The sequence below is a fragment of the Platichthys flesus genome, chromosome 2 (assembly GCF_949316205.1).
Source record: "Platichthys flesus chromosome 2, fPlaFle2.1, whole genome shotgun sequence".
Classification (NCBI taxonomy): domain Eukaryota; kingdom Metazoa; phylum Chordata; class Actinopteri; order Pleuronectiformes; family Pleuronectidae; genus Platichthys; species Platichthys flesus.
The window spans coordinates 27,731,409-27,745,923 of NC_084946.1; the positions used below are offsets into that span (position 1 = coordinate 27,731,409).

Genomic DNA, 14,515 nt, shown 5'->3' on the forward strand with positions numbered 1-14,515 from the left:
ACATACAATTACAAATGAGCACAGAAACGATTGACAGACAAACAAATACAATCAAGGAGTCATGCATGCATACACATATGCTGCAAATATACACACACACACACACACACACACGCACACACACACACATACACAACACAATGGGAATGCTTTACCCTTGTCTGCCATCAATGGAAAACTCACTCTCTCTCACACACACACAAAGGTGAAGATAAACTAAACAATTGCAGCCAAACACAACCTATGACTGGCATGCAAAAGAAACAACACAACAAACAAATTACTAAGAAACAAGGAGGAACTGTTATTTCAAGGGGCAGTAACAGAATTCAAGATTCAGTTTCTCGAAAAATTACGCCAGCTTAGATATTAAATGTGGTTTCTCTTTTGAAAACACTTTTAAATGTGGATTTTTCATTTTGGACATATTGATTTTGTCGGTGTTGAACCGGTTTAAATCCTAAAAACTAACAAATATCACATTCTAAAGTGAGTTAACACTAAATTACGCTTAACTTAATGTATGCAGCCAAATGGAAACCATTGACATGTATATAAATATATATATATATATATATATATATATATATATATACTGTATAGCATTTTTTCAAGAATCATCTTGCAGCCAAGAGCAATTAGCACAAGAGAGAATGAAGAGATACAAAGAAAAGAAGGAGGAGGAGGAAGAGTGCCAACATATTGAAAGCGACAACATTCTTGCAACGACTCCAGACTTGATTGCAGGTTACACACATTCAACACTGCCCAAGGACACACAACTGAGGAAGTCACACAGAGACATCAAGGTTTTAAACTCCACACATGCAGGGGAACGTGCAGGACGAGTCACTTCTTCTCACAAGGATTCAAATACGCTGGCAAACAAATGAACGAACCCAGTGGATGGAAAACAAATGTCAGGGAAGGAGAACACAAGGCTTGTGTTGGATTTAAAGAAATACATGTTGTTGCATGTGAGAGACGCTGGTTTCATTGTGTGTTTGATGAAGAGGAGGAGCAGCCAGTGACAGAGGAGGAAGGTGCACGTCCTGCTTCTACTACCTCACCTCAAGTTTGGTCTGAAACATTTAATTCTGCACAATGTGATGAACATGTATTGTAGTTTATTGTCTCACATAAGATTGAAGGTAGACTTTGAAGATTAAATGCATTTAAAGATATATGATACCACAGAGGAACCTTTTCAACTTCATGTTGTGTTTCTCATGTTTGTGTCTGCAGGTGTATTGTTGCTCTGAAGTTGTATTTTGTGTTTAAACGCTGTAACTTGGAAGAAAAGGCACAAACAGGACAAACCCTTGATCGAACACTTAGTCAGGTCTGGAGGACATTTTGATTTCCCCTTTGTGGCTCTCACAGCAGCTGTGGCCTGACCATGACTCAGCTCCTCTGACTCTCACTGTTTGTAGTCGCAGGTGGTTTTTGTTGAAAATGCACTAAATGAGTTTTCACAGATTTATCTTTTTTTCCTGAAGATTTTCTTTTGACGTTTGGATCTGGATATTTTTTTCAATAAAAACGCTGAGAACAAGATGATAAGGTTATCTTCTAAGTACTAAAGTATACTGAAGAGGTAATTCACTTGATTGTTTATATACCCAAAGATTAACAGACCATGTACCGATTAGATTTCAAGATGGACGACTCAAAACTCAACAGGGTAGACGTTAGATAAATGTTTCTCAAAGACGTTTCCTCACTTTTAAAGTTCTTCTTATCACACAAAATAAGTTTTTAATTAGATATTTGACGGGAGGGAATCAATCTTCATTTGTGGACGGTGCTCCACATGTGTAGACGCGTCAGACATCTTTAGATACCGTCTATGCTGCTTTTCATTTCTAACACAGATGTTCAACCTTCAGATTCTTTCATTGGGCTTCAGAAAAAAGGAAAAGTAACGAATGAGCCGTTTCCCGGCTCATTCGTTCTCGTTCAAGTTCTTTCTCACTCTGACGTCACTCGACCAAAGTGCATCTCCACTGAATACCTGCGTGTTCTGAGGACATGTTGTGTCCATCAAACACCGGCTCCACTCCAGCTCACACCCTCACCTCTCAGAGACACTCTGCTCTGTTGGACCCAAAAGAGACGAAGAAGAAGAAACTGATCGATTAAAACCAAACTGAAAAACAGTCGAGGCTCCACGACCCAAAGTGAGAAACAGAAAGACGATGGTGATGAAGGCCAGAGATGAAACAATGAAAATGAATGAATTAGCAGGAGACACAGAGAGAGGTGGGATATGTAGGGAATCGTTTTGACGGGAAGAAAGATGGAGATGGAGAGAAGAGGGGATGATGAGGAGAGAAGAAAAAACAGGGGGAAAGAGTGGTGAAGAAGATGAATAACATAAAAAGAGAGAGAGGCCGTGGGACCCTGCACACGAATGCACCTGTTCTCCCACAGACACGCGGCGTCTTGTTCTAACCTTGACAGACAAAGGCGGATGATTAATGTGGTGATGCTGCTGCGTGGGAGTTCGGTCTAATCCCCCGTCTCCCTCCGCTTCGCCCCCCCCCCCTGCCATAACAACACAAGGTTGGTGGTGGAGTCCACTGAGATGAAGGTTTGAGCACCTCACCTCGGCACTCTTGTAAGAGCTGCCACGCTGACGTTCCTTTAAAAACCCTCAAAACACCTTCAGCGTCTTTGAGACACGATCACAGACCAACAACACGTCTGTCCCTCTTGTCTCCCTGCAGGTCTTCCATGGGAACGACGGGACAAGTGGACATTTCAAACGATGGAGAAGGAGAAGGAGAAGCCACGAGATCTTTGAGAAGATGATGATGATTCTCGAAGGTGAACAAATGCAGCTGCAGTCACAAACTCGTGTTTGCAGATTTTGTGAGTCTCTCTCGGCACCGACCCGCTCCACACACTGGATTATCTCAAAGTCCACTTCATCTCGGACACGGCCAGGGAAAGGTGGCGTGAGGATGGATGTGAGGAACGTGGTCGGGCTGAACAAGAGGAGCGTTCGAATCCTGTTCACACCCAAACAGCTCCTGGGGTCGGACAGCAGCTCTTGATGTATGGAGGATGAACTCATTCACAGACGAGCTTCTACTTGCAGTGCACAGCAGTCATCGAACCAACGTCCATCACCAGCAGTCTGCTCCGTGGACGACCCGCTCCAACCCCTACGCCACAGACCCCCGACATGAAGACAATAAATCGGCCCATTTGTCTGCTTGCAGGATTAAACTCAACACATTTTCACTTCTGCTTCTTCTGCTTCCACTCGTCCCTGTAATCAGTCTGCAGATATTTATTTCATATTTCAAACAACAGCCTCACCGGCTACCGATGTATTTTTACTCAATCAGGTGTGTTTGCATCAGTGTGCAGCCTGCTGTTCTCACACCCTGAAGGAAATAACACCACTTCCCGATTGGCCTGTGACCCTGCAATCAGCAGGGTTGTGTAGAAGTGTGTCTCCCAGTGTGTGTGTGTGTGTGTGTTGAGCACAGTACAGTGACTCAAAAGCCTTGAGCGGTCGCGTGGACACGAGTCCCCACGTTCCCCTGCAGTGTGTGTGCAGCCTGGTAATCGACCCACACGTGTGTTAAACTTCAATTCCCCTCCTGAGTGATCCGCAGTGTGTATCACCTGACACGCAACACCGTGACCCCATTCGTTCACACCTCACCGGCCCGCGTGCTGATTGGGTTCAGCGGTTCATGATGTGACAGTGAGGAACACCATCTGGCAACGGGTGCGGCTCCATTTGACACTGTGATTGGCCGGTTTGTGGAGCCACTCGGCCAATCAGCCGAAGACCCTGACTGGGTTCTGACCGGGGGCGGCAGAGAGGTGATCTGATGGAGCTGGGTCTGTTAGGGGAGGGGGGGGGGGGGACACAACATGGAGGACACTGTGGCCTTGTTTAGTATTGTTCTGCTAACAGGTGGCCTCGTGAATATGCACACTTCATGGATCCATCTTGTTGTGGTGCCGCTGCCGCTCCCAGCAGGTGTTGTGGGTATTATGTTGTTGGCTCCCATCACATACTGGGACGGCCTCTCGCTGCACAACACACTTCCCCACGGAACCAATCTTCTTTAGTTCTCCATCAAACCCTCAAAGAAGAGGCTCTTTAGATGTCTCTGTCTGTCCTGTGAAGTCGTCCCCGGAGAGACACGTGGACCATCGATCGGAAGAAGTGTAACTGCTCCACCCGTCTCTGTACACGTCTGAATTCACAGCCACTTGGCCTTCACAGTGATGGGCTGTGCAACTGGGAGTACTGGGTGGACAACAACACAGCTACTGGGGGACATTAGGGAAACATAAACCAGCAGCCACTCGGTGTCTCGCTGTCGAATGGACGGCGCCGGAGGACGATGAGAAAATAAAGTGATCAAATGCCCTCATAAGGACGTGGAGCAGCATTGAGTTTGGCCTCAAAGCCTGTGTTGCACGTTCGATACCCTGGCTTGCTCATGGGCACTGAGGGAGAGCAAAGCAGCGATGAACTGAGCTTGAACCCCTGATGTCTTTCTTTTGGTTCAGCACGACTGATGGACAGAAATCTACCTCCACTTTGATTAATGTTATTTAATTATCCTTTTATGGTGACGGATGAGGCGAAGTTCCCAGACCTCCCAGTACCCAACCCCCCCCCACACACACACACACACACACACTCACAGAGCATTGATCCCTGGACGAGTCTCTCACTGAACCGTGGGTATGTGAGAACTGTGTAATATTCTTTTCATTTAAACAGTTGTTGTGTTTTTTTATTATTATTCCCCCGACTTGTAGAGCGTGACACAATTATCAGGGAGGAATTATGGGTAAAACCAGAGATATTAAAATCCTAATCTCATCCAAATGGAGAGAAGATTGACTTTCCTAACCACAGCGGCCCTGACGGTGTATTAAACACTGCTACTGTGTGTGTGTGTGTGTGTGTGTGTGTGTGTGTGTGTGTGTGTGTGCGACTTCATTGTTTTCTAAATGCCTTTGAATGGAGAGTAAATTCTAAAATAAGGTTAACATTAATACGGCTGTATGACTCATATCTGCTGGGGTTTGCTGTTTGTGTTTGTGGGTGAATCATTTTCTAAAGCATGCTTGCACATCTTCACGTGTGTGTGTGTGTGTGTGTGTGTGTGTTTGCTGGTTCTGTGTACGAGTGTGTTAATGTGAAGGGTTTCAGTTGTTTGTCGGCAGCTGCGTGGTTCATCCTCTGGGGATTAACCGTTAGCATGGCTGAGTGTGTTTAACAGGATTACTAATCTGAACGATGCTGCCACAGCGCTCTTTGAGTCCCTGTGTGTGTGTGTGTGTGTGTGTGTGTGTGTGTGTGTGTGCGTGTGTGCGCATAATTTTTTTTAAATGTACCTTTGATTGTGTTCCTGAATATTTGTGTGTTTGCGTTTGTATCAACCCACCTGTGTATCATTGTGTGTTTGCGTTGGTAACAGCACAACCTGTGTATCATTGTGTGTTTGATAGTTTCTGTGCGGCCTTTTTCTGGATGTGTGTTTGTGTGTCTGTTTTTATTGTGCATGTGGGGGGGAGGGGCGGGGGTCAGACGATGATGGATTAAAATATCCTCAGTAAACAATAAAGGACAATGCTAATACTTTCCTCTAAACCTCTCTCTCACACACACACACACACACACACACACACACACACACACTCACACACACACACAGTAACAAATGGATACCATTAATGCTGACATTAATTTTAAGGTCATCAGAACTCGCTTCACTACTTAAGAGCTTTAAAGAACTTAAATGCTCTTTCAGGGTCTCTATGGAGCCTGTTGTAGATGTGTGTGTGGGGTAGGGGGGGGGCGGTTACTGTTTAAATGAGTGTGTGTGTGTGTGTGTGTGTGTGTGTGTGTGTGTGTGTGTGTGTGTGTGTGTGTGTGTGTGATATTTAAAATAAACATTTCTATGATGTTGCTCAGAATTTAACTTGGAGATCTTTTCCCTGGATCATGTGACCTCAGACCACTCCCACCTCGCCCATCAGCGCCGTGGATTCTAACTCAGAGCACGATGATAATGTGAAATACAGTAACTGAGTCTTAGCTGCTCCAAGCTTTATGAGTTAGTAATAAGTTAGGTCTGAATAATTAAAGTGGACTCACATGCCTACGCCAAGTCTTCTCAAACTCAACCAGCCTCAAACCACAGACCACTAAATCTGCCAGATTCTTTAAAAATCAAGATCTCAGGGGATAAAGGGAAAATTCTCACAATTCTGAGGGAAGTGACCAAGAAGAGCTGGACCAGCCATTTTAATTGGCTCTGGTGATTTTATTGTGTTATGTTTAAGTCATTTATTGTTGTGGTCTTCAAAAGGCTATGTGCTTCTGGGTTGGGAGCAGTGGAACAGCCCAGTTCACCCAGCATCAAACTGGAGGTTGAAACCAAACACAACACCGTCTCCCTTCATTTCTTTTGCACACACTTCTCCCTCTCCTTTCCCAGATGCATGCTGGGTGACTTCTTTACTTCACGACCTGGTCCAGATTAACACAGGGACGAGCGAGCACTCTGTTGCTCGGCCGCGAGGAGCAGATGGAGAATTCACGGCGGAGCTGGAAGGGCGAACTTAGCATAAGGCAACATCTTCCTCCAAGGTCTGTCTGGCAGACACACACAGGCAGGTACACACACAACGCTCCCAAAGAAATCCTTGAGCCTGAGTCCGACTCTGGATCTGAGCTTCTCCTCAGCTCTGCTCTGTCATTCTCTCTCTCCCTCTGGTTTTTGATCCTCTCCTCTTTCTCTTGGGTTTTATTTATTTAGTCTGTTTCTCTTTCTCGGCTGCAGAGGGAGTCGACCCCTCGCTCTGCGGCAGGAGCAGCACTTCACCCGTTTGCCGACTGGTGCCACATCACCACCAGACGCTCCACCAACAAACATCCCTGGGTTTCTGTTTCTTATTTCTTTTCAGTGCCTGACTCAATCTGCTGCAAATCCACACAGAGCAAAGTGAGTCAGTGAGCAGGCAGCACCGGGTGATGATGAGGACGGGTTGTAAAGAGCAGTGTGTGTCGGTGTATGTCTGTGTGTGTCTGTGTGTGTGTGTAGGTCGATGACAAAGATAATTTCAGATACGATTCCTTCTTCAACGTTTGACTTTTTCTGCAGTTCAGTCACGCTCGTTCACACACACAGACACACACACACAGACACACACACAGACACACACACACCGAGAGCCACGTGTTGCATCAGTATTACGCGGCGCCGGAGAGTCGGTTACAACACGACTCCGTACACCACCAATTATAATCGACCTCGGGACTAATGGGAACGGGGATTGAGGCTGACATTGAATACCGGTGTGTGGACGACAAGGGGCGGGGGGGTGGGGGGGGGTCCTGCTGTGAACTATACAACCAAACGTGTGCATTGGGAATAAAGGGGATTTTCAAATTCTCCATTAGACACTTGATAAAGATGGAGAAGGTAACTGTTCCCCAAAAGTGAAGCCAGAGTGTCTCCTCCTGGTGGACGGCTGCAGTATAGGTCACAGATCCTGCCTCCTCTACGTTAGTGGTTGGGACATTGGCCAAACTATGAAGTTTTAATCACATGGTCTGTTGGACTTTAGGCTTCATTTCTGAATAGTGGCGAGGCATCGGCCATCTTTGTTGTGTAACTTTGTTTGTAGGTTTTCTCGTGTTAAAATAATAAAGATTAGGTTATTTTTTTCATGAACTCAGCTTTGTGCGTTTGTGTGTTAAATCAACTTTTTGTGATTTAACACCAGGACTGTTCTGCAGATCTATCTGGTCAAGATCCCAACAGCCGATTTCCCTATTCACAATTGTTTTGTATGGTATCGTAAAACGTTCCCAGCCAATAATAGTCATTAATATCATCAACATAAACAAGTGGGTTCAGCTGCTGCCACTGGATGAATGAGAGTCCCAGGTAATTCACTAGATCAGGGTTCAGGGAGTCACCTCACCACTGCAGCTGAGTACATGATATTACCATGTGCTTGTGCTTCATTGTTTTACACACACGTTTCATATTTATGGTTTTATTACCAAGTAATCACCAGAGAGTGGAGACAGTGATGAGTGGACCTGCTTATTTAGTCCTCGTCCATTACGACTGATGTAAGAAGCAATAACCGTTAAAATAATAACTGAGAATGCGTTTTTGAATTTAAATGAAATGCTCTCATGCTTTTATCTGCTTTGAGTGAATCAGCCGCCGGCTTCCTGTGAATGCAATCTGTATTTATTCAATTCAGGATTTCACCAGTGTCCACAGTTGATACGCATTCATCTTTGTGCAACTTCAATTTCCCTCAGGACGACGAGTGTTATTGTGTTATTGTGTTTATGTGAAGTCATCTCGTATTCCTGACAAATCACTGTGACAGCAGTTTACCACCGTCTGTTGTGTCCCCATTGTCCAACTCGACAATTTGTTGTGTTGCCGAATGACATTAATATTCTGCACTGGTGAATAAATAAATGCCTGATTAGCACGGATGTGTTTTTTTCCGAAAGTTCAGCAAACAATGTTTAGCTTCTGTGTGTTTATTGCAAAGTGGATGATTGGATTATTTAAAGGCTGCATTAAAACTAAATCAATAATAATTGGTATGATTTCACCACGGAGGACTCTTTCTCATTATGGCTGTCATGACAATAATATGAAATATTCGATTTTTCCTCACATCACATCCCCGAGGTATTTGTGAGCTGCAGTAATTGGTGAGACATCTTTTAAAGGTCGGATGTCTTGTTATTGAAAGTCGCCCATGTATGTATTTAATTACCTTCCTTCTTTGTAGCATCGCTGATGAAGGAAAAGGTTTGAAAACACGCTGATGATTATTCTTTCCAATGCAAGGCCACTTCTTTACAATCCAGCACAGAGGAAAAAGATCAGACTTGGTTCAGCCAGGAGCACGTTTGGAACACCGGTACAGAACAACCGCCGGGGACTTTAATTTGAACGATTTATGACAAGGGTTTTAAATTCAGGATGAAGAGCGGCTTCAGTGAACGGTGGACGATGGGGTGGTTGATCGATCGATCGGCTTCGGGCAGAACCGGAACCGAACATCTGGAAATCGATCCACCGCAGAAACAAACCACCCGGCCAAATTAGTGTTTCACATCTGTAACAGCAGTTATGATATTTAGGATATAACACGGGTTTGGATCAGTGACCTCTGGTTTGGTAAACCCAACGTTTTTAAACATATTTAGCCACAATATGGTGAAAGTCTCATTGCCAGTCGAGTTATGATACTGACGTCTAGGCTATATCGTCTCTTTCAAAGGTAAAAATGTTAGTATTACTCTGATAAACACAATATTTTAAGGGATATTGTGAATGGAGAGAAAACCTAAAAGTTAAAGATGATTATTTGAGGATAAGAAATCTTCCGATCAAAACTACATTAAAGGAAAATCATCACCGTCCAATGTAGTTTAAAAACACTGGGTTCTTGTTTTGGTGAAATCGAACAGGAATGATTGGCCTCCACTAAACTGTCAAATTGCATTTAAAGAAAATATGTATTTTAAGGGTTTAATTGGAATTTTTGCAGGAGACAAATTCTTCAGTCGATCCTCTAATTAATTGGGTTTTGTAGATTTGAAGATAAGTAAAAATAGACTCTAACGTTCCCTTACTGTCTTAACAAGTGGGGGTAGTGACTGTCAATGGAAGCAATGTGGTTCCCCTGCAGTGTGTGTTTGTGTGTGTGTGTGTGTGTGTTTGTGTGAGTGTGTGTGCATGCACGACACAGAGAGCGGAGGTCCAAACACAGCCAGCGACACTCGAAGCACAGCAGACATGCAAACAAATGAAAAGATGGTAAAAGGAAGGGAAGACAAAAACAAAACAAAGCAAAGAACAGAAAAAAAAATAAAAAACAAAGAGGCGATTAAAGATAAAGAAGTTTGTGGGGCGGGGGGGGGACCAAAATGAAAACGGTTGGTGTCGCGTGTCACATGGTTTTTTTACTGTGATGAAGAAAGTGTAACACAGGGAGGAAAGTATTCTGCCTGTGAAGCAATAATCACCTTCGCTTGGGATGACTAGAATGTACGGCGTTGTTATTTGTCCCCTACCTATTACCACTAAGGCCAAGGGCCGCACGTCCCCGCCGGAAAGCATGAGAGAGAGAGAGGGAGGGAGAGAGAGAGAGGGGGAGGGAGGGAGGGGGAAGAGAGAAAAACAAACAACAACGAAAAAAAAAAAGAAGAGAAGAAGAAGAAAGTCTAAGAAATAAAGAGGAATAGTTTTCCCCTCTCCGTTTCCTCAGGGTTGGGATCTCCCTGCTTCTCAAAGTGCACAGTCTGTCTTAGAGGAGAGAAGTTACAGGGGTCAGAGGTCAAACTAGCACATTGAGGTCAGTGGCTAACACGGGACGGAGCCGGGAAGTCAACTAGCAACCTTGACCGGCCCCTCCCCCACATGTGTTGGTTGGTTAACAGGGAGTGATTCGATGAACGCAGATGTGGTGCTGGGGGGGGGGGGGGGGGGGGGGGTTAACATCAGTGGAGTCTGGGTTATTAATAACAAAATAAAGGGAGAAGGAAATGGAAGACAAAAGAAATGAGGTGATGGTTGAAAGAAAAATAATAATAAAAAAATAGTGTGAACTTTGTGGCAAAGTTTGGGCAAAAAGGGTAAAAAACTTTCCTGCCTCCGGGTCAAGTTCATCAGGTCAGTTAATACTTACATTTACATAAATTTTTATTCATATATATTATATTATATATTTTTTGTATACAAAGAACCAGGTTTTCAGAGATCAGGACAAAGTGTCAGCGAGATCAACTGCAAAGACACAATGATGCATTACAAGGTCTCCTGGTGTAACACAACAAGTGATCAGGCTAACAAAGTTACAGGGTCCCCCCCCCCCTTGTGATTGTTATTCTCTTTACCAGGAATCTAGGAAACTGATCGCTAGCTACCAGTCGGCTACACATTAGCATTTTTATATTTACATCTTCCAAGGAGGCTTGATTTTCACCCCGTCTCTTTATTGTTAGCTTTCCTCAATATTGTGAAATCCGATATTTCTGTTGCTTTTTGTTGAACTAAAAATATTTAGAGCACTAATATCAGTGAGTGTGTGAAATGTACTTGACCCAATTCAAAGGGACTGTTGGGCCTTGGAGGTTAGAGCTTTACCGAGAGAGATTCTAGTTTGACTAAATGTACCGTGTGTCTTTAAGTTCCACTACCTGGCTGAAAACTTGGTTCTTTAATTGAATCTTGAGTCTTTTAGGCCTAAATCCCCCCCCCCCCCCCCCCCCCGTGCACCAGCTGAGCTCCCTCATCAGAACACCCTGACCCAGGAAAGTGGCTTTTATCCCTGATTGGGATAAAAGCTGTCTACCTCAGAACTCCGCCCACGTAACCGAAAGTACCAAAGAGGAGTTTGAGGGAAGTCTGGTTTAATTCTACGAATCGAGAGAAAAGTTCGTTATAAAAGAATGTAAAAAAATAAGATAACGAAAAAATAAGACAGCCACAAAGTTAAAAGAATGTCTTATTGTTGTTGTTGTTGAGGACACACACATGCACACAGACAGAGAGCAGCGTCCACAAAGCGCAGGCCTCCACCCACAGCACCTCCCACTCACAACACAACACAACACAAACACACACAGCCTGGGAAAATGGATGGCGCGAGAGAAAAACTGAAAAAACGATATAAAAGAGACAAATGTGAGGACATGATGCAGAAGAGAGAAAACAAGAGAGAGCGAGAGAACGACAGAGGACGGAGATGAGGATGAAATCAAATAAACGAGTGATGCAGATGAAAAAAAACTGAAATAGGAAAAAGAGACGAGGTGAAGAAAAAATCAATAGTGAGCTGAAAAGCTCTCAGTGCACTGCCTGGTGCACAAATGGGTGTGTGTGCCAGAGATGAGCAGCAAATAAAAGATGAAGCGACACGGGGGAAGCACAACAGAAGAGGATGAGATGGGTTCTGGGGGGGGGGTGCGGGGGGGCTAACGCTTTAGCCTCCGTCCGCCAGGTTTAATGAACGCGGTCAATCGGTATGTAATGGCCCCGGTGTTCCACTTTACACACTGATGAGCAACATGGACACGGAGCGAGATGGAAAAAGAAAGAGAGAGAGAGAGAGAGAGAGAGAGAGAGAGAGGGAGGGCTGGATGGAGGAAGGGGCGAGGCAGAGGGTGAGACAGAAATGGGCGATAAAAGAGAGAAAGGTGAGGAGGGAGGGGGGGGGAGACGGTGATGAAATGCGATGCAATGAAAGTCATGCAGGGTGACATGGGTCGGATGTAGGGTCGCCTAGGTTAAAGGTTAAAGGATTTATAAAGTGTGTATGTGTGTGTGTGTGTGTGATCTGAAGTACTGTGAATCTCCTCTAGGGGGCTCATGTCACGTCACTGGGACACAGTGGTGTTTAGCCTCATGCTCAGGATCAGTGGAGGGCTGCTCATACCTTTGTTCGCCAGGCGGACACAGTTGATTTTGGTTTCCTGTGAAGACACAGACAGACAAGTCGGGTTAGAGACGTTCAACTGGGATCACAGGAACTGGTTTTCACAGTGTGGACGTTTCCCATCAGCCGAGTCAGTGGTTCCTTCAAGGCGACCAATGGTTTCACTTTGAGACAACTTTAATATTGTGTAGGACGTGTATAGATATATGAGAGGCGGGGGAGGGGCTCTGCAGGAACACTTAGGATTAGGGTGGCTTGTGTTTCGTGCTCGGGGGTTCGATCCCGTCCCTGATCAGATCAACCCAGAGACAGACTCCATTCATAAGAAGACAATAACAAATCCTGACATGTCTTTGGTTAAAGTATGACAAGCTTCAGAGGTCAGACATGAAACTAAATGATTTGCAGTTTATGGAAATATAATAAATAATGTTTTAAGTAGTTGAGGCTTGAGTTACACACAAACAGAAACGTGGTGTGAGTGTTTAACGATGATCAATGTGATCATGAGACCATGTTATTATTTTCTTATTTTTTTCCCGTTTGGCGATAAACTGATCGACCTGATTCAAAGTGCACACGCACACATTGTTAATATCATGATCAATACAACACAAACACACACAAGTAAGAAGCAAACGCTACACACCTGCAATCAAGGGGAAGGTTACATGTGCATGTTATGTACACACAAACACACTCTTCTCTTTGACTCGTCAATCACACACCAACGACCTCAATGAGGATATCACAGCCATCAGGGGTCGGCACATGTTCAAAGTATTATTATATTTAATAATATATTATATAAAAAGTATAAAAGTTTCAAAACTAAGCTAACAAAGTGTTTACGTCTCTTTAACTGAAAATGATAAAATCAGGTCGCCTCTCTCTTTCTCTCTCGCTCTCTCTCTCCACCTCTCTCTCTCTCTCTCTCATTCCTACAGTTGCCCCTCTTCCTGTCACTCTCTCTCTCTCTCTCCACCTCTCTCTCTCCCTCTCTCATTCCTACAGTTGCCCCTCTTCCTGTCACTCTCTCTCTCTCCACCTCTCTCTCGCCACCTCTCTCTCTCTCTCTCATTCCTACAGTTGCCCCTCTTCCTGTCACTCTCTCTCTCTCCACCTCTCTCTCTCTCTCCACCACTCTCTCGCTCTCTCTCTCTCTCTCTCTCTCTCCTTCCTACAGTTGCCCCTCTTCCTGTCACTCTCTCTCTCTCTCTGACGGCCTGTCACCACCTGAAGGGGCCTAGTGTCTTCCCCTTTATTCCATCTTTCCCTCGTTCCTCCACCGCTCCTGTCTTGTCCTCTTTCCTTTCCTCTCTGACGAGCTGTCACAAGTAACCGCTCAAATCGAACCCCCCCCCCCATGGCACAGAGGCCTTCCTCACACCGGGGCCATGTTTGTCTTCATCAAAGACGACGAGTGACACGCAGCCGACACCTGTCACTTCACCGATAGAAGGAAATCACTCCCAAGGTTCAGAACACAAAGACTCATCTGATAATAATAAAATGGAATGTAGCCCATTCTATTTTCTCAAGTGGCAAGTTTGAATAGGTGATGGAGAAACTTAACATCTCTTTAATTCTAGTTTCTCTTATTGTCTGTCTCCTTTTGAGTTGTGGGTCTGCTCGATTTTAGTTTTTTGTTCCAGTTTCACAGTCACACAACAATAAGTAACTTCTTTATTAGCTGAAAATATGTTCACACAACAAACTGGATCTGAATCTATGAACTTACGAAGATCAGTGTGATAAGAGTCAACTGAGAGAGACCGTTGATGTGTCATGCAATTTTAGTTTGATCCAAGTCTCATCTGCTAACATGGAGGAGGCTTGGCTGCTATACTGATATATAGTGATGAGTATGTTGTGTGCTCTTCACGACAAAATAAAAGACAAGTGAAAAACGTTTGAGCTGCAGGAACTCATCACTCGTCTTGGTAAAGGTATATATACATATATATATATACATATTTATATATATTTAGATCCCACCTGTGTCCCCACACCTGCGTAACGACCCCTGAGTGTAACACTACAC

The 14,515-nt window shown here is 44.4% G+C and overlaps 1 protein-coding gene across 1 annotated transcript in view; it reads right to left on the bottom strand.

Annotated features, from left to right (window-relative positions):
- ptprt (protein tyrosine phosphatase receptor type T) overlaps positions 1 to 14,515 on the bottom strand; it is a 193,460-nt gene that overhangs the window by 42,485 nt on the left and 136,460 nt on the right. The window contains exon 15 of the mRNA XM_062409429.1: positions 12,472 to 12,508. Coding sequence (XP_062265413.1) covers positions 12,472 to 12,508 — 37 coding nt within the window. The remainder of the gene's footprint in view (positions 1 to 12,471; positions 12,509 to 14,515) is intronic.